Source organism: Carassius gibelio, chromosome A23, assembly GCF_023724105.1.
Source record: "Carassius gibelio isolate Cgi1373 ecotype wild population from Czech Republic chromosome A23, carGib1.2-hapl.c, whole genome shotgun sequence".
Classification (NCBI taxonomy): domain Eukaryota; kingdom Metazoa; phylum Chordata; class Actinopteri; order Cypriniformes; family Cyprinidae; genus Carassius; species Carassius gibelio.
In genome coordinates, this window is record NC_068393.1 from 17,788,473 (window position 1) to 17,816,040 (window position 27,568).

Here is a 27,568-nt window from a genome sequence, read left to right on the forward strand (position 1 = left end):
AACACCTGCTTGACATCAACTTTTCTTTCCAGCTTAATTATTCAACCATCCCCTCATTCAATGGGCCTCCTCCTGCAGCATCCCCTTACACTGCATTAGTGTTTACACTTGGTCACGCTCCTTTAATTGTGCCCGAATCTCTTCAGGTTAACCTCTTTTCTCTCTGCCCATTGGCATATGGACAAATGGCATGCAGAGGCATTTCCTGTGGCCAGTGGTGTCAAAAGTACTGACATTCATTACTCAAGTAGAAGTATAGATACTAGGGTTTAAAAAGACTTTTGTAGAAGTTGAAGTATCAACTCAAGCTTTTTACTCAAGTAAAAGTGTAAAAGTACTGGTTTAAAAAACTACTTAAAGTATAAAAGTAAAAGTAATATAAGGGGGAAAAAATGCCATTAAGAACAAAAGCTTAGGCCGCACCACAGGGGCCTATTGTACACTACCCCACCTCCTCAAAAAAACATTTTTCTAAAGGCCATAGGCCATAATGACTATAATGTTATATTAAAATGTTCATGTTGAAAAATTTGGGATGCACTAGGCTTCCTGTTTCAGCCGCATATATGAAAATACAAAAATGGTGTGCACATCCCAAACATCCAATTAGGACGCAGGTGCAAGACAACTGAATGATATAGACAAATAAAGAAGTGAAGTCTGAACACTGAAAACTACTGCTTCAGAGGAATTTAATCAAGCAACGTTTCGACCTTCAGGTCTTCCTCAGCAGCATATATGCCCATTTAAAATGAACGCACTTTAGTACAATGCAAATACATTAAAGGACTAGAGATATGATGACTAGTTGCCAATAAGTATTGTTATGGTGCAAAAAGTCAAACTTTAGAGGTATGTCATCAATAACCCTTAATGGAATGTAAATGTACATCCAAACTTAGCTGCAGGAATCTGTGAGGGCAATGGACAAGAACATTGGTGCAGGCTTAGTAACAATTACACTTGTATGGCTGTCTATTTACAATAAACATTATAGTGCTGTCAAAATGAATGATTATTCCAAGTGATTAATCAAAAACTAAAACTGAAAAATAAGTCATAATCCTGATACCTTCTTGATTGATAGCTTCTTGTATTCGGTACATACGTCTGCTATGTCCAGTGTTCGGGGGGGGGGGAACGAGTTACAAAGTTGGTAAAGCCTATCACAACATTGTCAATCGCATCGTCAATCGAAAATGCGAATTTATTCAAACGTTATTTTAAAACGGTACTCCTAAACAGTGCCTGAACCGATACTTTAAAGGGGGGGTGAAATGCTCGTTTTCACTCAATATCCTGTTAATCTTGAGTACCTATAGAGTAGTACTGCATCCTTCATAACTCCAAAAAGTCTTTAGTTTTATTATATTCATAAGAGAAAGATAGTCTGTACCAATTTTTCCCGGAAAAACACGACCGGCTGGAGGCGTGACGTGTGGGCGGAGCTAAAGAATCACGAGCGCCATTAGGCTTTTGCGTTGAGAGCATGTGGAAGCTGTGACATTACTGTGAGGGAAAAACCATCATCCAAAACAATCTATGGCTTACAGTCAGATTCAGCCGTTTATTTATGATCCAGAATCAGATCCCGAGGCTGAAACTGAACGAGAGCAGCAGCAGCAACGACTCGCTCCGAGCGGGGCTCGAACCCGGGTCTCCGGCATGGGAGGCGGACGCACTAACAAGGAGGCAGAGATATTTGAAGCAGTTTTACTCACCGCCTGCGGTTCCAACACACGATCGTGACCCTTTTTCGTTGGGATTGCATCATCCTTAAGAAATTAACGATACGCAAATCCGGCGTCAAACTGGGCCTTGTTTGTAAAACAAGCATCTTCGAAATGCAGGGAACAAACAAAAACACTTGCACAATTCCGTTGATGCTCTGTAAAAATAAACTCCATCCACTGGTCCCTTAATGCTGTTTCTCTTTGGTAATCTGTGCAGGGTTGTCTTGCCCTGGCAACCAAAAACACACTTCTTTTGTGACTTTTCGCGACGCTCTCGCTCTGATCAGTGATCAGTGTCTGTTCTCAGCCTCTTAGTGCGCTCTGCTATACGGGAGCGCGCGCTCTTCCGGCAGAGGTGCCCTTAGGACCCATATAAGGAAATTCCGCTCCATCTAACGTCACACAGAGCCATACTCGAAAAAAAACTTTCCGAAACTTGTGACAAACCGTAAGGAGTATTTTGGGAACAAAAATACTCCTTCAAACGTACAACTTAATTTTTGAAACTTTGTCCATGTTTAGCATGGGAATCTAACTCTTTAACAGTGTAAAAAACTCAGTATGCATGAAATAGCATTTCACCCCCCCTTTAAAAAAAAGAACCACAAAAAAAACTATGGATAACTTTAAAGAACATTACAAATATTTAAAATAAATCCATAGCTTTCAGCTTGGATGCTCTCATTTCCCAAGTTGTGCTTCCCTTAATCTAAGGCTAATAAACGTATTTCACAATCTGGGTCATTATTTAATACAAAACCACACATAATATTTCTACTGTATCTCTGTCAATCACTCTGATATTTAGTTAAGATGAGTGCTGTCTGTCACTGTCTTTTATCAGTTCTGTGAATTACTGTATGCTCATTCTTTATAAAGTAGCAAAAATGTCATATTTAAAATACAGTACTGTGCAAAAGTCTTATGGAAAAATTTGTATTTTCACCCCAAAAAGGGTTTTAAGCCAGTTATTTATATCTTTTGCTGCAGTGTGTCAGTAGGAAATACCAGTTTGCCATTAATTTTAATAATAATCTAGTGCGATTTTGAATGCACAAGCAGCTTGACAACAGCAAAATGAATGTTTGGAAATGTAAACTGATATTTTATACTGACACACTACAGCAATATATATAAATTACTGGCCGAACACCATTCTTTTAAGTGAAAATACTAACGTGTCTAAGACTTTTGCACAGTAGTGTATGTATAAAGTACGTATGATTAAATTAAGTATATTTATATAAGTGTAATTAAAGTATGTGTTCGTTCATATGTGTTAAGGGCTAGATTTTCGCTGGAGGAAACGGCTGTGGTGTGATGAGCGAAAACTTTACAGATGAGAAACCGAGTGATTGTTTATTAAACACATACCTTGTGTCCTCTGTTTGTTTAAGTGCGCATGCGCTGCTCCATTCGCGGTCTGCGCCTCTGTGGATTGAAGAGCGCGCTGAAAGACGGGAGGAGACCGGTCTGACGCTGGTTTCATGTGAAATTTAAGGGGACTGACTCTGAGGCGATCGGATACCGGTTCCAAACCCAACCCTACTTTTAAGAAATATATTTTTTTTGATAAACGAGCCCAAAACTGGCTATGTCCTTGCTGGAGTGTGATGTGATTTGTGTCATGTGCAGGTGCGATGGATCACGTACAAACCAATAGGGTGTCAGAATGGTATATGTTTATACTTCTCATCCAACCACAATCAAATTCACTGCTTCCGGATGGCGCGATTTATCTGGATACTATAGTTTTTTTTTTGTTGTTTTTTTTTTGAATGATGACACCCGGAATGAAAACAAGCCAAAATGAAATAGCAGTAACGAAGCTATTTTTAAAATGTAAGGAGTAGAAAGTACAGATACTTGCCTGAAAATGTAAGGAGTAGAAGTAAAAAGTCGGCTGAAAAATAATTACTCAAGTAAAGTATAGATACCCCAAATTTCTACTTAAGTACAGTAACGAAGTATTTGTACTTCGTTACTTGACACCTCTGCCTGTGGCTGCTATGTGGGCAACAGTTTGATCTCTGAGCAACAGAGACTATACTGATCTGAAGGTGAAGGTGACTGGAAAAGCTCTATTCTTCATTTTGATGGGCTTGCAAGTGACACTTTAAAGGGAAAGTGTAGCCATAAATAAAAATTCTGTCATTATTTGCTCAACCTCATGTCGTTCTTCTGCAGAATACAAAACAAGTTAATCTGAATACTACTTTTGTCCAAACAAAGTCAGTTGAGTCCTTGGATCATTGGACCCTATTGACTTACAATAAATGAATGAATGACTTTGTAATGATTTATAAAACACACGCTCCACAGAAGAATAAAAAAGTAATATTTGTTTGCCTTAAGGATGAGCAAATGATGACGTCTTTTTTTGGGGGGGGACATGCTAATTTCTGGCCAGTATATGTTTCCATAAACAGGCCCTAAACCATGTGACTGACAAGTCTGTCAGTCTCCATCTCAATCCATTCTGAAATTCTGCATTTTTCTGCACTCCCTCCCTTTTTACTCTGTGTGATGTCCCCTCCCTTCTTTAAACCACATCCATCATAACTCAGCCCATCTCCATTTGACTCACTTGCTTTCTTCTTATCGACATGTTTCCATTTTCCTTTGCTTTATCCCTCTATCATCTTCACTCTCTGTCCCCTTTCCATTTTTCATCCACTCTCTTTCTCCTCAAATTGACTTGTCTGTCTTCCTCCCTGTCCTTGTTCTCTTTACCCTTCCCTCTCTCGCTCTCTCTATTTTCCCATCTATCTCCAGGGTGTGAGTGGCTCTTGCCCAGGGGGCCAGTGGGTGGCATGGTTGCCCTTGGTCAGACTCCAGGATTGGCAGCTCTTTTGTGGGGCATTGTTTCCTCTCAGGGCATATGGATGGATAGGGGGCGTTGACGTCAGTCTGACTATATCACTCTACCTAGGGAAGGTTACAGAGGTTTTGGCTAATAAGCCGATCTGACATATCTGTGGCCTTCAGACTCAAACACCTTCCTGCTTCATTCTGTCGCTCGATTTCATTTTTGTTCATAACATACTATATGCAAGTACATGAACATAAATGCTTCTAGATAGAATACAAATTAAGTATATATAATAGGATTGTACGCTTGCAAAGTTCTTTGTTATTTTTTTTCTTTCATGGGTGTCACAAAGCATCAGACATGAGCTTGGTCAGACTTTAAAGACACGTTCTCCAGACTCGCTGAGCACAGTGGCACTCAGCTGGTGCTTGAAGAAATGGCAACACAAATTCTCACTCACAAGTAAAAACATCCAACTAAGAGTGCACTAATTTAACCTCAAGTGTTGCTGTGGAGTGTGTCTTCATTTACTTGAGGTGTTGTAAATGCAATTTGCTGTTAGTGTGGCTGAGACTGTGTGCCCATTTGTGTTGTCATTGCTTGGGCTCTTCTCCTGCGCTGGCGGTGTTGCTGTAGGTTTTAATCAAAGCTGTGTCTTTTAGAGTGCTCTGCTGGGAGCTGTACTGGGGTGGATGCTGGGACAGGGAGCAGAGAGGAGCAGCAAAACAGTGAGTAATAGAGATAATTAGAAAGAGAGAGGTGTATTGCATGAAGGCATGAGGATGGCGAACAACAATGTTATTGCAGGTTCTGAGTAAAGAGACACTTATTGTCTTATAACTTCGATGTAAGAGACACCAGCAATCTGTGCCCAACTTAACTCTTGTTTACGGGTTCACAACCAAACTGAGCTGGATATACGATAACCCCCATGGATATGTAGTTTGCTTTCTTCTAAGCTCCTCAAACAAAGATCTGATGGCATGACCCTTCAAATCCAGTTATTTGTTCTTCCTCAAAAGCATTTACTGTATTCACCAGGTATCTCTTGTACACAATATTTTTAAGCGGACTATTACCTTTGTCCTATTTTCAGTTAAGGACTAGGGTGTGCGATGCAAATAAAGAGAAAACAGCATCGCTGGATGCCTTCCAGAGACACGTGATGTTAACATAATGTATGAAGCTGAGTGAAGGACAGGTTCTTCAGCTTACCCTCAAACATGAAAATGAACTAGATATTGAAAGCAAACACGTCTATAAATCATCCAGGACCTTCAACTCATATTAGCTTATGAACAAAGACACTTGAAGGGACTAGCTGTCAAAGCTTGCTTTTGTTTACTTAGAAAAACTGAATGATCTCTCCTGTGAACTGAAATAGGCATTAATAAATATCATTCAATCGTCTGAACTAAAAAAAGCTACAACTCTTGTGATGTTTGTTGAGATTGTCCTCTTCTTACATTTTCACTCAGAGCACAAGTATAAGCATTTTCAATATTCTGATGTTCAGTGCTAACAATCTTATTTCTCCAGTCTATACTAAAGCTTCTCATTATAGAGAGGGCATATGTGATTTTGTGTGTGCGTGTGTTGAAAAAGCAGTGAATCCCGTCTCTTTTTATGCAGTCAGCGCTGCGGGGCTTCAGCCGAGCTCACCTAAATCACAAGGCGGCTCCGGCTTTCATTAACACTTAATGCAGAGCTCTCCTTTTAATAGAAATGGAAAAGGAGGTGGCTGCCAGTGTAAATTAAAGTGCAGTGCACTGAAGTTGTGGGAAATTTTCTGGGCTTTGACAGGTATGGCCTGAATTAGCTGTAGTGTTGTTCCAGCAGCCAGAGTGCAAGCAGTCTTATTGATTTTAACCATTGTTGCACTTCCTGTCTGAACAGGAATGTTCATTACAATGAACCAAATGCATCAATCACAGCACTCCAACCTTGGATTATTTAAAGACACAGTGCTGAACCTAAGCAAACCATAATAATCACAAAGAATTTCTTTTTATACATTACCAGTTGAAAGTTTCAAATACACATTTTTTTTTTTTTTTACATTTATAATTTATTCCTGTGATGGCAAAGCTTAATTTTCATCAGCCATAACTCAAGTCTTAAAAGTCACATGGTCATTCAGAAATCATTCTACAGTAATATTTTGTTTTGGTGTTTAAGAAATATTTCTAATTATATATATATATATATATATATATATATATATATATATATATATATATATATATATATATATATATATATATATATACGGATGGATAGATTTATTCTACTGCATTTTTACCATGCAAAAGTCTTTTCTTCCAGTGTATTTGTTGTGGTTCTCTCTAGTGACTGATCTCTTGGTAATACAAATAGAATATTCCTTCTGTCTTATCTCAAGCTTGGATTGATTCTCACATGTTTGTTCTGTTTGTACTGTACAGTATGTGTCTGAGTGTGTGTGCTTGTGTATGTGTGTGTTCAGAGCCCCAGGCTATGCCTCCAAACATCCATGGCCTACTGCTTAGCTATTATACTCTCTATGGCCCATTGGCCTCTGCCTCTCTTGTCTCTCCAGCCTGGCCCACCCAGAGGCTGAGTCAGTTCCTGTAGCCAGGCGCCTCAGAGCTGTTGGCTTCCACTAGGAAGGAGGAGGAGCAAATGACATGCTGCAAGAAAATCACTTAACCACATACCCCTTCTCATAACCCTTGAACCTTGACCTCTACTCTATCTTGACCACTGGAAAGTCATATAAATGCTGTCACCTGCCTCTCTCTTTCTGCCTCTGCTTTTCTTTTAAAAATAGCCATGCTAAATAAGAAACACCACTAAATGCTTGAATGAATGATTGCTTCTAACAGAACTATGAACATTGAACTAGGCAAAACTTAAAAGTTCACATTAAATACTGTCAGTCAACATGACGTTTCTCTTAGGGTCAAAGATTGCTGGTTAGCATGACTCTGTTTATACTAAATTAGATTCTACAACTACATCTGGTTCTAAAAACATATTTCTCCTCTGAGGCATTCAAAATAAGCTAAGCTAATGGATAGTTTTCTCCAGGCATCAGTGTATATATGTATAAAGGTGGGGTTTAAGGAAACTGAATCTTTTGAACAGCTTCGCGCGAACCGTTTGGGGATCTCTGAGAATTGAGGTAATTTTAAAATGATATTTTGACAAAATGACAATGTTTTTTAACCTTGGATGGATTTAAAGCTATTGTACAGGACTTATAAACAGTGATAGGAAGCTCAGAATGTTCATCTTACTGGCTCTTTAAAGGTTCACTGTCTGGTCACCATTCTGGATCCAAAAAGCCCTGAGCGTGTGCTGTAACAGTGATAATACACATTACTGAGCGCAGGCCTGTAATGAGTGAGCACATAGAAGTACACTTTATTCATGGGCTCATCTTTTGGTGCTGGAGATAAAAAGCCGATGGGGTCCTCTTCAACTCATCTCTAGCAATTACGCAAGGAAATGTCTTATAATTGGCTTTTGCTTTATGTCCAGCTATTATCAATGTCCCTTACAGGCAAAGAGAAAAATTGGGAGGAAGTTGGAGTACTCAAAGTCTATTAGCACATGAATTAGGATTGTTAATAGGGATGTACAAAACTACATCTTTTCAAAATCAAGTAAAGTTTGTTTTCTGACTAATTTGTCTTATAGAGACCATGTATAATTGGGCTGGATTTGGAGTCATCTGACCTCGATCATCCAAAGCCTTATGGGTCATTTATATAAGATATGTTCTTACATTTTTAAAAGCTGGATAGTGCTTTTATACTCAGTATTAAAATAGCAGAGACCATGAATAACTGCTAAAAACAACAATGCAAAATATGATACAATAATCAAAGACCAAGCAATGCCCATTTGATTGTCTATAACAAAGTAAATGTGGACAAATGTAAAACTTTGATGGGGTTATTAAAAACAAACATCACCGTGATAAATTAGTCAATTTCACAAATTGACTAGTAAGGTGTAGGGTGGAAGACAGAAATTGATATAGAGAGAGAGATGACACTGTGTTTAATACATTATGAACAAGTGTGAAAGATGCAATCCCTCGTCAGCTTTGTTTTTACTCTGTGCCGATGGCATCCAGCGCTTCCTATGTGCAGGCTGGAGGACAGCATGAAAGTGAGCAGTTTCCAGTGTCTGGCAATGAGGACAAGGGACACTGAGATGTCTAATAGTGTAGGATCGGCTCTCTCTAATTGGGAGAGAAGTGGGGCTTCTTTCTAGAAGCAGGCAGGAGATGTAGAAAGCACTGCTCTGTTTCGACAAACTGGATAGAACAGGAGACTGGAGGGCTTAACCTGAGGCTAAGAAAAACAGACTGAAGAAACACACAGATATAAACCTGGGCACGTACACAAACTGATACACTGATACAAATTGTGTGTGGCCACACTATAAGCTTCTTAAAATATTACACCATAAGATGCATGACATGCATTGGAGGATAAATTAAATGTAGTTTTTGCCAAATATCTCCCTCACCTTCAAGTAACCTTCCTACTTTTATCTCTTTTTAATGATTGGTTGCATCTACTGCCTGCAGAGTGAGTTTTAATCTCGGTGATAGAAGACACTCTTACACTCTGTCCTAACCAGGTGGGATACAACAAATTTCCAGAGAACAGTATTTTTCAAGATCACAATGGACAGGGCTACATGAACAAGCTGGCAAAATGTTGACAAAATGGTGCATAATAATTTTATTGTATCCAAAATTTTGTTTTCACATTACATTAATGAGAATTTCTTTCAGCAAAATGTATTTCTTTATTTTGATCCTGTGGTGTAATACATCTTAGACATGTTCTTCACAGGTTTTATAAAGTAGTTTGCAGAATTAAAGTCAAAACAGCCAGCATGGCCGCAGCGGCAATCTCTGTCCCGCCTAACTCTAAGCCGTCCCCATCAGCAGCATCATTGATGCTGGATAAGTGCCACTCCATTACACCTCAAATCCACCACTGCTGGCCTGGCTTACATCCAATTAAGTGTAGAGTCAGTCTACACAAATTCTACTCCTGAGGGGTTTGGGAACATGTAGATTCACCAGAGCTGCTTCAGAGCCCAAGGCAAGTTATCAGCCATAAACCAAGATGACTGATGAAGATGATTGATTCAGGTGCATGCGCATATAGACGTGACGTGCTCGCTTTTCGCTCTTCAGTGTCAGTCAACACCTACCATCTACTTCTGAGCAGGCAGCTAGACAGCTTTCAGCTCACACCTTCATTTATAATAGGACGTTTAATTTGCTGTTAGATATGAACACATTACCATCGCACTGACAGAAGAAATGAGAGCCGAGCATTGAGCTAAGAGCTTTGCTAATAGGCTATTTGCAGTTATTAGTCCACATTAATAATCCATTACCTGTCAGGCAAACCCCTATAAGAAGTAAACCTTCTGAAACTGCCATCAATGTCCCCCAATATCAAACACTCAACTTTTAAGATAGCAGAGATCCTCGAGTGGGTTGTCAGGGGAGTCTCCATCTAATGGCTTCATTTAAGCATCACAGCGATAAAACCTGGAATTCTGGGGGGAAAGAGATTTCTGATGATCAGTTCTTACCTTGTTTTAGGTGATGTTGTCAACCATTCCTCATGCTTTTCAAATGTTATCAAGTATGCTGCAATTTCCTGTCAAACAGAAGACAGAAAGAGAGGTAGGCGTTACTGTCACAGAATATCGACAGCTTTTTAACATGTGTACATCTCACGAGTTCACATTTATAATTAAATAAAGGTTATCTGTATCTGGTGTGCTGTCAAGAGAGAAACCTCCGAGCCCCACAAGACTCCCAAGCCCGGGGCACCACACCCCCAAAATAAATGGATAATAAAGCGCACTCAGAAATAAACATGCATAGAAATAAGCATTAAAATAAGCTTCAAAAGTTGATAGAACAACCTTTTAAAATATATAAGGCAATGTTGCATTGAAAACCAAGTCGCAGGCTCGTGAACAGCACTGTGAAAATCGCGTTCAGCAGATTTTGTGGACGTAGTTGCTCCCTCAATGTCTGAAGCTCACATTATATTATATGAAGTGATTGACATGATAACCTCCTTTACAGTGGCTCTTTGATTGCTGTAACAAAAGAGAAATCATTTCTTTGGATGCACAACAAACATGACAGTAGATGATGCAATTTCTGCTAGCATGTTAACCCAGTCATCACTGTCATCCAACAAAAGAGACAAGTGGATGAGTGAAACGTATCCCATCATTCCTTCACAAAGTTAATCATGGCAAATGAAAGCAGACCAGGTACTGACAAGCAACCTTGTGATTACCTGTGACAGCCAGCCATTCATTTCACACTGAGGCCATTTGTCATACAAAGACAGAAGGAAATGCGGAGGGACACAAACGATGTTATCAAACAGGGGTCCAATTATTTCCTGAGCTTAATGCATTATCCACAACATTACTGACATAGAGTTCAAGAGCATTTCTGCTGAAGTGATGAGAAATGTTTTCTTGAAACTTTACTATTTATCTATAAGTTTCTGGCAGTTTTAATTTAGTGTTACATGCAGCTCCAAAAGAATAATCACAGGTACATAACAGCATAAAAGTTATCTACTTCGATTTCATTACAAGTTATTTAATTCTTTCTAGAACATTCCGTCAAGCAGTCTACATAATGTAAATCCATCACACTACAATCAATTTCAATATTCTGAGCTTGACAAGATTTTATTTACTAACCAAATTAAACACTGAAAGCCTATCGATGATAGCCCAAATTCTACTCGATTCCCAACAACCAATGGTATTCAGTTGCCCTTAGGAGTTGTAATATAAAGAGTATTTATAGTCAGTTACTCCGAGCTTTAATCCTGTCACAGTTGGCAGTAGAGACTTCCCTCAAAGTGCAGGGTGCCAAGACTGGCAGTGCCCACACAGAGAATGCAAGAGTTGGCGATGGCCTGAGGTGCTCTCAGAGAGATAGTGCTGTTCTGATTAACGTTCTGCCCTCCCGTCATCAGGGCCAGAGCAGAGAGAAAGAGACAAGGACAAGAGGAAGAGGCTGTGGAATATGACCATGGAGAAGAGAAAAAGAACCTTTCCATACTGAGAAAATTAAAAGAAAAAACACTTGCCTGGCTTGCCAAACTGAAAATGCTATTGTTATATTTTATTTTTCATAAGTTGAAAGCAGGATTTTCACAATTTAAAACAACAAATTTTTGCAGTAAATACACTTGTACTGAACTCGTTTTGCTAATTAAAAAAAAGAGAAAACTTCATCTGACTGAACACAATTAAAACAGTTAATGCGTGCAGTTAAGAAAATAAAATAAGTCTATAAGTCGCATCATGCTAATTTATCGCACTGCTTGTGAGTAATGTTTGTTTTACAAGCCAGAAAGATAGCTAGGGGGGCAAAACTACTTCATTGACCTTGAGGCCCATTTGAGATTCTTCTTCTTTATCGTTTTCCCATTAAAAGTCAACATGCCGACCTCAGAGCTGGGGGATGAGCCGAGAGGCCAGGTCCAGTAAATAAAAGGCAAACGTCGGCATCCCCCACCCACTTCCCGAACAGATGTCGAGGATTATTCCATCCCCGATCAGCCATAAAGGTGCAATAACCTTACAGCAAAAAATAAAATAAAAGAAAGAAAGAAAGCAAGCAAGAAAAACAAGCAAAGAGCCATTAAACAGCTGCAAGGGACAAAGTTTGTGCTGTGCTATAATGAGCTGCTAGCTGTTGTAGCATTTGGACCAGTCAGACACACAACTATTTGTTATATTTAACAAATAATATCTAACGTGTAGGGATGCACGATCATGATTTTTCATGGCTGATTCCAATACCGTTTTTTTTTTTTTTTACAAGCAAACAGGCAATCTGTAGCAAACAGAGAACAACAGGGCAATCAGAACAGAGGCTCATGTATATTAATTAGACAGGCCAAAATCTACCTGTTCTTAGCAGACTTCCTGAGAAAGGAACTGTAAAAATATAATGAGATGGTTTTTGGTACTTATACCACAAATACATATTCTTTAGGACATCAAAACCTAAAATAAAACTCCAGAAAGGTGTACAATATGTGACCTTTAAGGTGCCAATATGAACAATATGGACAAAGTTGTGCTTTTTGAAGAGAGAATATTTTGAAGAAAAGAATACATTTTTAAAAATGTACTTTTTGTTTTCCTGTTGGTTTCATTCAGTCTACCTGCACCTGTTTAAAATGCTCTTAATATGCTAAATGGTGTCATCTCTAAAAGGTGAACTAGCACACATGAAAACTGCCATCTTTTTTCCCATGTCCTCTTCAGTTTCTGTCTCCATCTGAGAGCAACCTCTGATCAAATTTTAAAAACACCTTCCTGATAGGACACCAGAAAACAATGGCCTCAATTTTCACTCAAACTGTCACTGTTGACAGCAGCCAAAGCAAGAGGGATTTTTGTGAATATAAGGAAACATCTGGCCATTTAGAATAAAATATGACACGCATATTTCCCTTCCTTTGTTTCTGGTGTAGATAACTGACAAAATAACATTGTAATGCAAGCAAACACAATTTTGCCCTATCCTTCCCTCTTTTACTATCAAGAGGAGACAGAGAAACAGCTTTGATATATGCAATTCCCATCACATTTCTCTTGCGCACAAGATGCTGCTTGTATTGGCAGACATTTGATAAGGGGATTCTTTCAGCAGTAGTATCCGTGTACCTGGCTGACCCTTGGCATGCACGTTTGTCTTCTCTACCCTTTGCTTTTGATGCTTAGATTGATGTGGGTAAGGAAAGGCATCAAAAGCTTCACTTTATCCCCAGACACTTGCCTCTAAACACCATCCATAAGGCATCTCCCTGTTCCCATGAGCCATTGAGACTAAAAAGCTCATAGATATTCTCAGGGGAACAAACTCCTCTATTTGAATACTAATACTGCATTAAGTCTAACTGTCTTTGGGACTGTTTAATTTAAAGGTCTCGATGTCTCTTTTGAGTCTGAAACAAAAAATTGACTTGATCAAATGGATTCGTCATTCACAGCGTGAGTTTTCATGGATTGCGCATATGTCAACCTCATTCTTTCAACCCACACTGTTTTTTCTACCAGCACTCCCAGTACTTCTCTGAATAGAGTCCTATACTAAAACGCACTACCCTGTTCTACCCTGTTTTTAAATGCACAGATACATCCCAGATATAGTGAAGTAAAGGGGTTACAGAAGGCCTTAACAGTATAAGATAAATTTCATTAGACTGAATAGTGAATTAAGTGAATTCATGTGCAGTGGGGTCCAAACTTCAGAGACTAAATTGAAAATCTGGGATTCAAGTTGTAATTTAAACCTGGAAGTAAACAAAGGGTGCTGAAAATAAAATAAAATAAATAAGAGGATTTTGACACTTTACACATTAAAATCCACAAACTTTTGGTGGATTGCTTGGTGTCATGCAGTATATGACCTTGGTAATATGACCTTGTTCTGCACTTGAGAGCAGGAAGTCTGTGCAGGAGGGGAAAATGAATATGAGGGATTCGGGGGTGGGATGAGCCTCTCAACTGATTCTATTCCCCATGATACCTTTTTCTAACTGGAAAGTGAGGTCATCTGATATTTCCTGCAGGAAAACCCATGAAACTGACCGGGCCAGGGCAGGGTGCAAATGGATTTGAGGGAAACCCGGTGAGAGGATTAAAATACCCAGGCATCCCTTAGGGCAAATTTAAATGCAATTAGACAGAACAGAGAGTGATACGCAGGGAGGGACAGTTGAGGAGGGGAACAGGGAGATGAGAGGATAAATGAACGAGAGTGGGAAAGGTGTGAGGGTGTAACAGATGAACGAGTGTCAGTGGGGATGAGAAAAGGTCAAGGACTCGAGAAGAAGCTGTGGAGCTCTGCATCTCTCACACAGCTCATTAAAAACAAGCACATCATTGTAAGGCTGTTTACACACTTCAGAAGAGTGTGCATTAAATGGATGAAATGGATAGGGTTAATCCTGACTTGTTATCAGACACACAGAAAACTCCTCTTTTTCTGTGTCTCCTCCATCGGAAAACTCCTCCATCGACAGGATTTACTTGGATCAGCATGTGAAGTCTGTTGTTGTTTGCTGGCAGAATGAAAATAACAGTTATATCTCAACATCTCTCAACAATCTAATTCACATCATGTTGGAATTATTATAACAATGAGCTTCCGATTAGTAACAACCACTCACATCTTCAAACTCATACTGTCTGTTTTTGAATGGAAATGAGTTGTTTTATGCATTACTTTCTGATGATTATTTTTCTACTCCAATCTATTACTGAAAGTTTAAATGCAGGCTTAAATAAAAGCTTATTCAAAATAAAAAAAAATCAATGCTGTATAAGAAAATAATTTTATTAAACACAGAAGCTATAGTACTGCTGTTAAAGCATAAGCACCAAACAAATTAGAAAGGCATTATGAAATTCATCTTAATTTTTTCAGTTAAGCAACCTGTAGTTAAGGTAAATATTGTATTAAATAAAGATAAATAAATTAGGGCCGGGACTTTAACGCGTTAATTGAGATTAATTAATTACACCAAAAATAACGCGTTAACTAAGATTATTTAATTTCAGAAAAAAAAAATCCCGCATTTTTAATAACTTATTTTTGCACCGCGGAACGTTTCTCACTGGATGAGTTTCAGCGGACCGATTATACTGGAGCACCAACTAGCGTTCGCATATCACCGCAGCACATGATCGAGCCTCAAGTATCACCTCAACGCAAAACATATAGCAGCTAGCGTGGACTTTACACTTTATGTTGAACTATGTATTATTTTGTTGGTGCAACAGTTTATGTTGAACTCTTTATTGTTTTTGAGAGTTGGACTTAGTATGTTATCAGAATCAGAATCAGAATGAGCTTTATTGCCAGGTATGTTTACACATACGAGGAATTTGTTTTCGTGACAGAAGCTCCGCAGTACAACAGAATGACAGCGACAGAACATAAAACACATAATAAAAGAATAAAAAATACAAATAAGTAGATAGTGAATGACAATATACAAATGTGTGCAAAATTATGTGCAAAATTTAAGTGTATACTAAGTATGTGTGTTAGATAAATAAAGTGTATGTGTATATAAATATAAAGTGTAGTGTGTTCGCCATTATTATCAGCTGTTCATAAGATGGATTGCCTGGGGGAAGAAACTGGTCCTGTGTCTGGTCGTTCTAGTGCTCAGTGCTCTGTAGCGTCGACCAGATGGCAACAGTTCAAAGAGGGAGTGTGCTGGATGTGAGGGGTCCAAAGTGATTTTGACAGCCCTTTTTCTCACTCTGGATAAGTACAGTTCTTGAATAGATGGGAGATTGAACCGATGATTCGCTCAGCAGTCCGGACTACCCTCTGTAGTCTTCTGAGGTCAGATTTAGAAGCTGAGCTGAACCAGACAGTTACAGTTACAGGCCAACATAACCAGACAGTTATGTTGGCCTCTGAAGCAACAGAGAGATGTTTTCTAATAGTCAGGGTTTCCAATGTTCTGAATGTAATTGACAGTATTGTGTTTTACTTAAACACATTACAGAAGGTTCCAGCACCTATAAGTTTCCTGAATTTCTGAAATGTACTATTTCTAAATTGTTTCTAAATATGCTATTGCTACACTTCATGGCAAAAATTGCACTGGTCTGCTAGACTTGGTTGAACAAAAATAAACTATTTTGTTGCTTAAGCATTATGTATTCAGTCATTATTCAATGGTATACTATAAATCCATGTGAAAAAAAATTACTTCTCACTGTTCTCAGGTCAAATATTTATATGCGATTAAAATGCGATTAATTTCGATTAATTAATTACAAAGCCTCTAATTAATTAGATTTTTTTTTTTTTTATCGAGTCCCGGCCCTAAAATAAATATATATACATCTTAATGTTTAATTAAACTTAATGGTTTTGAAAAAATAAAACATTCTGTCATTTGTTGAGACACCCCCACAGTTCAGAAGTTCTTGAGAGTCATGCATAGAACTAAATATTCTGTGTGCTTTAAATAAAAAAGTTTTCAAACATATAATAAATATTATTTATAAAATTACAACATTCACAACCAATCATTAAACATACACCTCTGAACCATTAAAGCTACAGATACCTTTGAAAATAAAAGGCAATGGGAGAGAAAGAGGGAGAAAGAGGAGCAAGTAAGAGAGAGCACACAACAAAAGCACTCTGACTCCTGACAGCTGCACTTGGCATCTGCTGGCATGGTGTGGTGCTGTTCTATGAGTCCCTGAGCAGGGTTAAAAAGCTTTGCTTTCCAGTCAGCCACCTATTAATCTCTGCATGCAGCCTCCTTGAGCAGCCCAAATGAGGAGCAGGAACGACACTCGCAGCCAACTCCGCATTATAGCCCCTCCGCGCACAGCCCGCCACGGCCATTCAATACTCATGATGCTCGGTGCCGCGCCACCTTTCAAAGCTTTAGGCCACCAACCTGCCGACTCAACAGAAAGCAGTGAGACGTGGCGTACCCTGTAAACAGGTCTGTAGGACGCACAAAACCCTGTCAGCATGCTCTGAATATATCTGGTCTGTGACCGTGCAGGACGGAATCCATTTACTGCACACATTCAACCCTCTGCTCATTTGAAAGTCTCTTCAAGGCCCTTTGCCCTTTCCCATAATATGCTTTTAAAGGGTGTGGGCACATCATATCTCTTTCCCAGCACTGGTCAGACAGACAGACAGTCTTAACCGCCCAACAGCCTACATTATACATACAGTTGGGCTAAGATCAATTGTGAATTGATCCAGAATAACTTAGATGTTTTCCAGCTGGTGGTCAGTGTTTGGCTTGGCATGCTGATTCACCTGCAGTGCACCTCCCAGGTCTCAGACACTTCGAGGTCTCTCGAAACAAATTATCCCCTTCTCAGAGCACTGAATCCTCCCCATCGAGGGCTGAGTGAGTGGCTGAGCTCCAGCCGTTCTGTCTAGGCCTTCTGTTTCCAAAGCACAGTCCCTGTGAGTAGAGGAAGAGGATGCAATGTGGGAGGCAAGTGTTCGCACTTAGCAAGATTGTTTTGCTGCTAGTGCCAGGTCCCACTGCATGGGATGGAAATGAAACTGCTCTTTGAGGGGATTTTATCATTTTAGACAAGAAAAAAAGATGGAAAGCGTCACCTCCCCTCTTAACAACTCTGCTCTGAGCATGACAGCTCAGCCTTGGCTATTCATCCCAAGGTCTGCGTATGAAATGTATGTGACGTGACAAGCAATGCTTTCCTCTGCCACAACAATAGGTTGTCTTTGAATGATCTTTCTCAGTAAATATCAATATAGGTGATTGAGATTAATTTAATTACATGCAATGCTAATTGATCTCAACACATGCTGATTAAATCAGCACAGGATTTATTTTTAATCGATTGACACACCTACAGTAATAATCATATTTTCTAAGAGAAACATCTGCTGAGAAGGGTATATAGAAGGTGAAAATACATTGTTTTGCTTCATTGTGTAAATAAATAAAAAACTGTCAGTTTGTAACTAAAGAAAACACCACAGTTGTGCGGCATTCAGAATTGAAAGGACAAGACAAAATGATAGAAAGGACAAAAGATAAAATGACAGAAAGGACAGACAGCAACAGAAAGGACAAAAGACAGAATGACAGAAATGACAGATAGAATGAGAGAATGATAGACAGAGAGAATAATACATATATAGAATGATTGATAAACAAATAGAATGACAGATAGATCGATAGAACTATATAACTAGAGTTAAATGTTCTGGCATCACACACTTCAGGGTCTGCATGATAAATTTCATGTGGTTGGAATGAAGGAAGAAGGGAAGTTAAGAATGCCCTCTGCCCCTTGCCTTGGGCACCAAAGCTCAGAGGCACATCCTCTGCCTTATCCTGCTTTTTCATGGATGTGGGGGAGCACTGAGCAGTTCTTCAGTTGGGACACAATAGGATACTCTATTCCCTCATGTGGTGATGAAGAGGCTCATTTGTAAATGTCGGTCATTCGCTCCCAATCTCACTAGCTCCATGGGGAGCAGCCAGGTTCACTTCCCAGATTCCTGCGGCGCTCTCCTCAAATCTGCCCTCTCGTGTCCGTGCTTGGAAACTTCTTCATCATCTATACAGCAGGACACCTCCACCATAAGCCACCATCCACCCCAGCAAGGGGAGAAGAGTAATGCCTTCATTACCACATGCAGAACGGCCCTTCTGCCATTGGCTGTTCAGTGAATTAATGGGATCTTTCTCTGGACAGCATTTCTTTCTTTTTTCCTTTTATTGTATTTATTTATTTACCTTTTTTTTTTTTTTTTACTAGAATTGTCAATTAATTAAAACAAATAATTCAATTAATTAAACAGGGTATTTAACTAATCAAATGACATTTCAATAAGATATCAATATGCATTTATTTTAAATTTTTATTTATATATTTACTACATAATGTCATCCTAATATTTTGGTACTTATCAAATGATATTTTACAACTTCCAATGTCCTTTTGAGACATTTTACATTTTTTTTTTTTTTTTTTTACTGCCAATCAAACCTTGAGTGATTTAAGAGTGGTGACAGCACTATTCCGAGTGTGAGACAGACTCATTTTGGTGGGATCATGGATGGAGTGGGAATTAGAGTAAGAAGTGAGTCTAATGCAGTGACACTGACTCTCACTGACGAGAGTCCCTATGGCGCACCTTATGTATGAGGAAATAGGGCGAGAGACACAGACACCACAGAGCCCTGGCAGACCTGATCATTCACACTCTTACAGACTCTTACAAAGCCCTGCTTTAACAACTGACAGACTCCAAACCACTGTACTGTCACTCTGTGTTCAGCAAAGAAAGTAAGAACTCTATAATGTACAGCTGAACATTTTATGTGTAGTTTTAATTGAGGTGCTTGCTGTAATCAAACACAATGCATTAAACTTAACACAAAGCATTAAACTTGATTTAAGTCAAGTGACTTATTGAGAAGATAGTGTACTATAACCTTTCTTTCAAAATGGGTGAAAAATTCCTTTGGTTTACATGTAAAACAATTGCGTGGACTTATTTATGGTCTCAGTAACAACTCCTCTCCTCTGGAAAAAGTAGCAGGTCTATTAGGCTGTGCCTCTACTTTCGTGCACTTTGCCAGCCTGTTTATTTCAGAGCCCAGAATCAATTAATGCTGGAATTATCCAGTGAATTCTACTATTCAGCACAGCAAATGACTGGGGCACCCTTGCGTGAAACCAATTTCAAACTTTCAATTCGAGGCGTGCCCACAACCACCTACTGGGCTCTGTGCAAAAAACGTGCTTGACTTCGACTGTCCTGCCAGCACTGGTCACCCATGCTGTCCAGCACCTGGTTTGTGCACCGCTCTGCTATATAAAGAAACAACACAAGAATGAGAAACAATGCAGACAGAGGGAAAACTAAAGTTTCTAGTGTTCAAACTAAAAATCAATCCATTAGCATTGGGAGAAGAAATGTCTTCTCAACAGAAAGACATGTCTAACTGCACTGGCAGGAAAAACATGTTAGGAAATTCATAGGTAAAGGGAAAAGAGTTATTTCAGCTCAACAAAAGTTGTGCTCTACAGAACAGAGAAATACCAAAATTGGCTAGTCGTGGGTTGGTTGAATCGGAATTTATGGAAGTCCTGTAAAATTATGGTGGTTTTGAGCATAATGTGCTCTAGTGTTCAAACATGGTGCAACAGCATAATTAAATGGAACAGAACACAGTGCAAGTTTCACCATGCAAACCGTTTTACCATGCAAAACAATGTGAAACTTCTACTAAATTAAACTAAAAATATCAATAAATTAACAATAATAAGTTCTCTTTGAAAATGGCATGGAACAGGCATACACAGTAAAAAAAAAAAAAAAAAAAAAAAACGGAAGGCAGGGTACACACTCTGTTCAAATTAGCTGTTCCACCTAAAGTGAGCTTTAATAGAGTCCTACACAACCCCCCGCCCCACCTTTTTCTTCCAGTGTTGATCCTGCCATTTTACTGCAGGGTTTGATTTGTCTTTGAGAGGGAAGGCTTTAATTAAAGAGTGTTTGCACTATCTAGTGCATCGGTCAGGCTGCCTTTGTTTGGCTATCACAGTGCCAGACAAGCAGCCCACTGCTTCTACCCTCTGTCGCCGCTTTGTGCTGAGATCATAATAAAGAGACAGTGTGACTGTAAAGGTCACACTAAGATAGAGTCAAATAAAGCAAAATCCCTCCTCAACAGTATTTACTTTTGGAATAGCATCAAGGAAGGCTGATGGCCTGCCCAGGGCAATTAACGTCAGTTTAGAAATGTCCTGATAGATTTTCCACAGTTTTCAACTGAAATGGCAAAAAGTTCATTCAAACAGTTCAATATTACAAATCAAAATAGCAGAATTCCTGCACTTGTTGACCAATAAATGACCAAGTCTTGTCATTTAAAGACTATAAAGAAAACTGACATCATTTAATATCTAACTGGTTAAATATTGTAGAGCATAGCATACATATAAAAATTCTGTATAAATTAAACATATCAGAAAAATGGTATTTAAAAATTTATATAATATATATGTATATAAGATCTATAAAATGGTATGGAGCAACAATGGTATTGTCAAGGGTACAAAAGCTTTTTGTTCTTAAAAAACATATTTGTTCCTTTTACTTTCATAAAGAGTGTATAATAATACCTGAAGACTGCATTTTAGCACTGTAAGGTACTAACAAGCATTCATTTAAGGTATATGCTGTATAAAATTGTACCCTTGAAGGTCCATCCTAAGTGGCTAATGCTATAATTTGTATTTTGGCTATAGGGTCCACAAGTTTCTCAAATCTGAAACATTACAATGTTAAATTCCCTCATATTTCCATGCAGGTTTTCCATGATCATCCTGTAATACACAAACTATAAAATCTGTGAATATCAGCATATCAGATCGGTGACAGATGGACAGGTAGGTTGATGACCTACCCATTCTTGTTTAGAAGTCATCTCCCTTATTTGTTTACTGACCCCCAGCAGTTACACAATCTTCATTAGACATGCTGCTAAGCTATTAATTGTCACCTGCTTTAATTTTCTCCCTAGCAAAGACTTCAATGGGCCTCACTGTGGTGAACAAAGGAGCCATATTCAGATGTTAATAAGAAACCACGTTAAACTCGAAACCTCATGTCACAGATATCTGCAGGAGCAGAGAAGTAAGGTAAAAACCAAATCTCCCTAGGCTGGCGGAGAGGGGACAAAAAGAGGAATATCCTTCTAATACATCATTTGATCTCATTTACAGATCATTTACCAGCACTTGGTTTAGCCACATATTTCACCACAATCAAAGGACATGGTGGTCGCTACACCTGCTCGGATCCAGCAATGCGCACAGGTAATGTTGAAAAAGCTTATCATATTCTATTTCTTTCATCTTTCTTTCCGCATTCCTTTAGCCAGGCTAAAAAGTATGATAAATAGTCTAAATAAAACAAATTTGCATTTTCTGAACGAAATACCTGTGCATGCTAAGTAACACAAGAACAGTGTTGAATTTTTAACCAAGATTAGGTTTTAGACTTTGATAAATGGTTATAAGAAAATATGCAAGGAAGAAGGAAGGGAAGTTTCTAAATAACCACCTTGTAAATTAATGCAAGATTGTTAATGGGATAATTCAACCAGAAATTAAACTTTCCCAAATTATATGGCTTTCGTCAATCTGAGGAATGCAAAATAAAATAGAATAATAAGAACTTTAGGGTTCAAATAACATTGGACACATTGGATAACATTGTTTCATGTTCCACAGGAGCAAATTCCAATTCATACAGGTTTGGAATGATTTGAGGGTTTTAAAGATAATTTTCATTTTTAAATTACATAAACCAAAAATATATAGGATAACCAAGACTGAAATCATCAACACAACAAGGCTTAATTAGGGTCTGTGCTTCATGCAGTGCAGGTGAAATTCTTAGGGTTAGGGGTTTAGAACAAAACCCTTACCAGAATGTTTGAAGATTATCAGTACAGAGCTGCCTCACAAGTACTGTAATAAATAAATCATTGAGTGCAAAGATGAATTTAAGAGTGAGCAGCTGCCAAGGCATAATATAATTCATGGCCATGCATCAATGTTACTGGCAACAGCTCCGGCACTATAAGGTAAAACTCACAGTGCCAGGTGCAAGCACATCAATCCCCCTCTTTACAAAACAGCAAAGAGGGATAAAAGAGAGAATTCTCCTTTTATTTACCAGTGATTAATATAACAGAAATTTGCTAACTGTTTCCACACACAGGGAAAGAGAACAACTTCAACTCTACTCTAATCCAGGCCATGTTCCTCACTGGACTAAGGTCCTAAACTGGTAGGTCATGGTTTTGATAGAATTGCCTTTCTCCCCTAATGTTCATGACTTTAAATGAAGAACAAATATTTTAAATGAGAGCAAGAAAAGACATACAGAAACCAAAATCATCCATTTTAACATTCAGCCATTTTCATGTTAATAGCTATACATACAGTACTTGGAGCTGTCCATTTACTATAGCAAAATCAATAACTTTGGTGATGTGTTGAGTCACCCCCCCTGAATGTGCAATGTAAAATTTGGGTCCAGAAGGCATTGAAAATTGAAAATGTCTCAAATGCACTACACTTAGACAGCAGCAGAATCTGAATCATTATTATGATAATTAAAGAATTTTGTAATTTATTTCATGACCAAAATTACATATATAATTCTATTTTATAATTTCAAAAATCTTAATGGTCCTAAAACTAGGCACATTTTGTTTAAACAAAATATAACTTTTTCTTTCCTTTTACTTCATATCGGAAAGCTGTGAGAGCTCCTTGAAATACTGAACGGTTTAAAATAATAAAAGAGGTATTACAATGGTCACTATGGTTCCAGAAATTACTTACAGACAAGAGAAGTGGACTTACTTCAGTTACCTGCCCATAGACACATCATTCAATCTAATTCTGTCTCCTGTTGAATGTTAAAGAAAATTGAAAAGAGTTAGTACAAATTTACTGTTAGTAAATAAAGTTGTCCATCCCAAACACTGACAATGTGAAGTGTCAGAGAGATGTAGACCCTGCAAAATTCACTAATCAGTTATTAGACAGATTAGACAGGAGGTGCAGAAAGAGTCGGAGTGTTTTTTTTTTTGTTGTTGTTGTTGTTTTTTTTCATGTTTCTTCCGTGTCTGCCTTTTCAGCAAACCCAGTGTTTTGCTGCTGGCAAACTAACTGAGCATTTGGGAATTATTTATTTAACAGAAAGCTTTTCTTCTGTTGTCAGAAGGGAAAAAAAAGATTAAGAAGAAGGGTTCTTGTCCATATAACAGGGAAAACCAATGCAGTGTGAAATCAGAGATCATTTGGAGACAAACAGTGTTAACAAGAGTGAGCAGGGGTTAGGACTTGTCCTCCTCTTCTCCAAACATTAATTAGCATCTAACACTACACAACATTACAAACATCCACTATGGCATTTCTTTGTTTTAGTGGACTTTTTCTGGAGGCAATTAAAGCACTTTTCTCTCATTACCAGCAATAGGGTTTGCTGAACTTATTCATAACAGTTTCCCAGAATGTTTCACGGAGGTTTAAAACCTCGTTGATCTTAATCGTGGTGTGTAATGTCATCCTGATCATTGAGTCATATCCCCTCCAAGGCTAGTAATAAATGCAGAACCCCAGAGTGGTAATCCACGTGTTTTGGCTACGGACAAGAGATAATCTCCCTACCCCCATGAGGAGGAAGAGAGAATGAGAAAAGAAAAAACCCACCTCCACGCTTATACTATTATGTCTGCCTCGGTTTCCTGAAAAGACAGGGGCCTAAATGTACAGGAGAGATAGTGACATGACAGAACGGGAGGTGGGGGGGGGTTATAAATAACAAAAACATCTGCATTCACCTTATCGCTTGGCACTGCTATTTAAATGGCATGCCCATCATTTTCTGATTCACTGTTGTTATTCATGACTTTGAGCGGTAGAAATTCTTTGAGCCAAAAGGATCACACCTCAGTCGGAAGGACACAGATAAGAATGAGCCTCCGGCACTTAGACACCTCACCACAATGCTTTAACATTGAGTGACATTCTTGTTGGAAGATGGTGAAACGACAACATCGATGACTTGTTTGCATACTGAGCACAATGTTTTTTATGAATTTTATTTTCCTTCACTACATTTTACACTTCTACTCTTCCAACCAGCTGTTATTTAAATTGCAACTTGGCCTGACAGTATAGACAAGACAGGCATATACAAATTAGTTGGCCGCAAGTCTTTCTGGTTGGTGTGAGACATGTAGACATAGCGCAAAATTAACTTTTTGCCATACTTGCCAATAGTGATTAAATTGAGAATAACTGCAATAAAGCCATATAGTGCATTTTTAAAGAAAAAATTTATTTGCATATATAAGTACAATTGCTAAACTTCAAATAGTAAATAAACTAAAAGGTAAAAACTGCTGTAAACATTTTTCTTTAGTACATGGGTGGAATTGAATTGCACACATTCTTACAATTTGATTATGTATTATGTTGCAATTATTATATATTTCTTAAAGTTAATAGCAAGTAAAATTATTTCATTTTTGCTTGGCAAAGCCCAATTTTACTCACATATGCCGCATAACAAGTGTTCATTTTGCATCCTGCATGCAGAACTTTGGTGCATGTGACAAGACAAGTCATCTGCGCACACTATACACAAATGATTAAAAAATTAACTTTAATAAAATCAACTTTCCAAACTCTGTACGAAGCCTGGATTGATGACATTCTGCACATCCCTCCCCAGACACAAACCTGCACTGAGAGTCACACATTATCTTCAAAAATCATTAAAAAGTTAATAATTACCTAAAGCTTTTAAAACAACCTGGGATTCAATGGAGAGGCTGAGCGTTAGAAAGAAACCCACAGAGATACAGGAGACTGCATGAAGCCAGCGCTCAGAACCAGGTGTGTGGCTCCCATATCAACCGAAAGCGAGCACTTCAGTCCTGCACCCCCTGCCAGCGAGGAGCCCAGCCGTCAAAACCCCCCAAAGCTCCACACACCCATCCATCGCTCCACTTGTCTAATTAAACATAGTTAATATTCATCCCAAGGTCTTATGCAGATGAGGTGCACGGCGCATTAAGTAAAACAACATGGTGGTGGGTGTTGGGGCAAATTGAGCCTCTGCGAGACATCATCAGTTTGACCTCATTCGTCAATTAATTAGAGCTATTAGGGGGTGGTGGGCTGGAACAAGAGCAGAAGTCATTGCTGTGTCACTCCTGGAAGCTGGTAAATGGCTTCTGCCCCTCCTCCTGTGCCTCTGAGCTGACATATGTCAGTCAGGCTGTCACTTTCAATGATGTGGACACACAAATAAACACACACAATGCTTTTGATGTGTGAGATGCTTGAAAAATCTTCATCTCCACTGGCTGCTGTCCTAGAGAAACTCCCTAGGCCTCTAATAGAAAAAACTCTATCAGTTGAAGTTTTAATGTGTGTGTCTCACTATAATACAGTAATGTCCTGGACTAGGTGAAACCTGAATGCCTCAACCAGTAGGACAGAATTACAGATTTACAGACCGCTCAAGTATGATGCAATAAGACCACTATTATTCATTTATTCATATTTACACTTCACACAATTCACCTATTTGGACCATGCAAACCAACAATTCAAAAACAGAAACTAAGAGGTTGTACCATAATGGGAAAAACATATCCAGGTCACATTGCATCCCAAAATAAAACAAAAAATGTATTATATTTAACTGACAGAAAGTGAAATGTGGCATACTGGTGAGCACTGCCATGGATGACTCCGCTTATGGGTAGGGGTTGCTGGTAATGTGAGGTGGGTTTGTGCCAGGTAGGAGATGGGGTTCTGGGTTGCTGAGTTATGGCCACTAAAGATGGATTCATATTTTTCAGCGCTGGCCCCTCGGCCAGCCATGCGGAGCAGCATGGTGCTCCCCGGGATCCTGTTTGTAACTGTCTACACAACAAGGACCCCAGGGAGCAGGCACTTAAATTCACTCACCTTCACCTTCACCAGATAGCACAGATTTGTTTCCAAACACAGGCAGGTGGAGTATGACCCAAGCCCCTAATCTCTTGTCTCAGACACACACACACACACACACACACACACACATACACGCACACATATAGTCCTCTGTGGGCACTATATGTGATCTACACGTCTAAACACCATCTGCCCGAAGACAAAGCTTGCATTCCAGGAACAGCATCTACAGCAAAATGTCCTCCTTTACCAGAGTATTGTCTTTTTTGTCTTCCTCTTACACCCCCCTTCTCTTTAAGTAACGATGTATATAGATTGCTTCCCAGGTGGCAGTATATTTTTGCAGGAATGGGGCCATAATCCTGGGGTTTTAATGCAAGATTCATGCATGGGGGGGGGGGGGGGGGTGCACGTGAAGAGTTGCATCTGTGCCGCAGAGTGACATAAGTGTGTGGTGGAAATGGCCGAGCAAATCTGAGCTCAGTGGCGTCGAGGAAAACGATGATGAAGTACAACATTAGCACAGTGATTAACTCCTCTCCTGCTCTTCCTCCTCTCCGTTCGGTCCCATTTCCTCCAGCATGTCAAGCTGTTTTGATCATTCCATACGAGATTCTCTCGGCTCATCGTCCATCTGTGTAAGAGGGAGCTAAACCAGTGTGCGATCCAATGGAGGGCTTCACAAGATGACACCTTAGGATCCCCCCATTACAACGTGCAATCCACAAAAAAAGTCTGAAATGTTCATGAGACGGAGTCCCATATGTTGAGCGTTCTGATTTACTTATAAAGAACAATGTTGCTTGTGGAATATTACAACAAAAAGGTTGTTACATAAGGTAAAAAGGTTACTGATCTGACTCATGTTTAGCAAGCAAATTTCTCAAACACATAACCACCTCCACAA

General features: G+C 38.9%; 1 protein-coding gene across 7 annotated transcripts in view; it reads right to left on the bottom strand.

Moving 5' to 3' along the window:
- LOC127944769 (calmodulin-binding transcription activator 1-like) overlaps positions 1-27,568 on the bottom strand; it is a 355,510-nt gene that overhangs the window by 181,221 nt on the left and 146,721 nt on the right. For all 7 annotated transcript variants that reach the window (XM_052541008.1, XM_052541007.1, XM_052541006.1 and 4 more), the window contains one exon: positions 10,156-10,223. In XM_052541008.1, the coding sequence (XP_052396968.1) occupies positions 10,156-10,223 (68 nt within the window). The remainder of the gene's footprint in view (positions 1-10,155; positions 10,224-27,568) is intronic.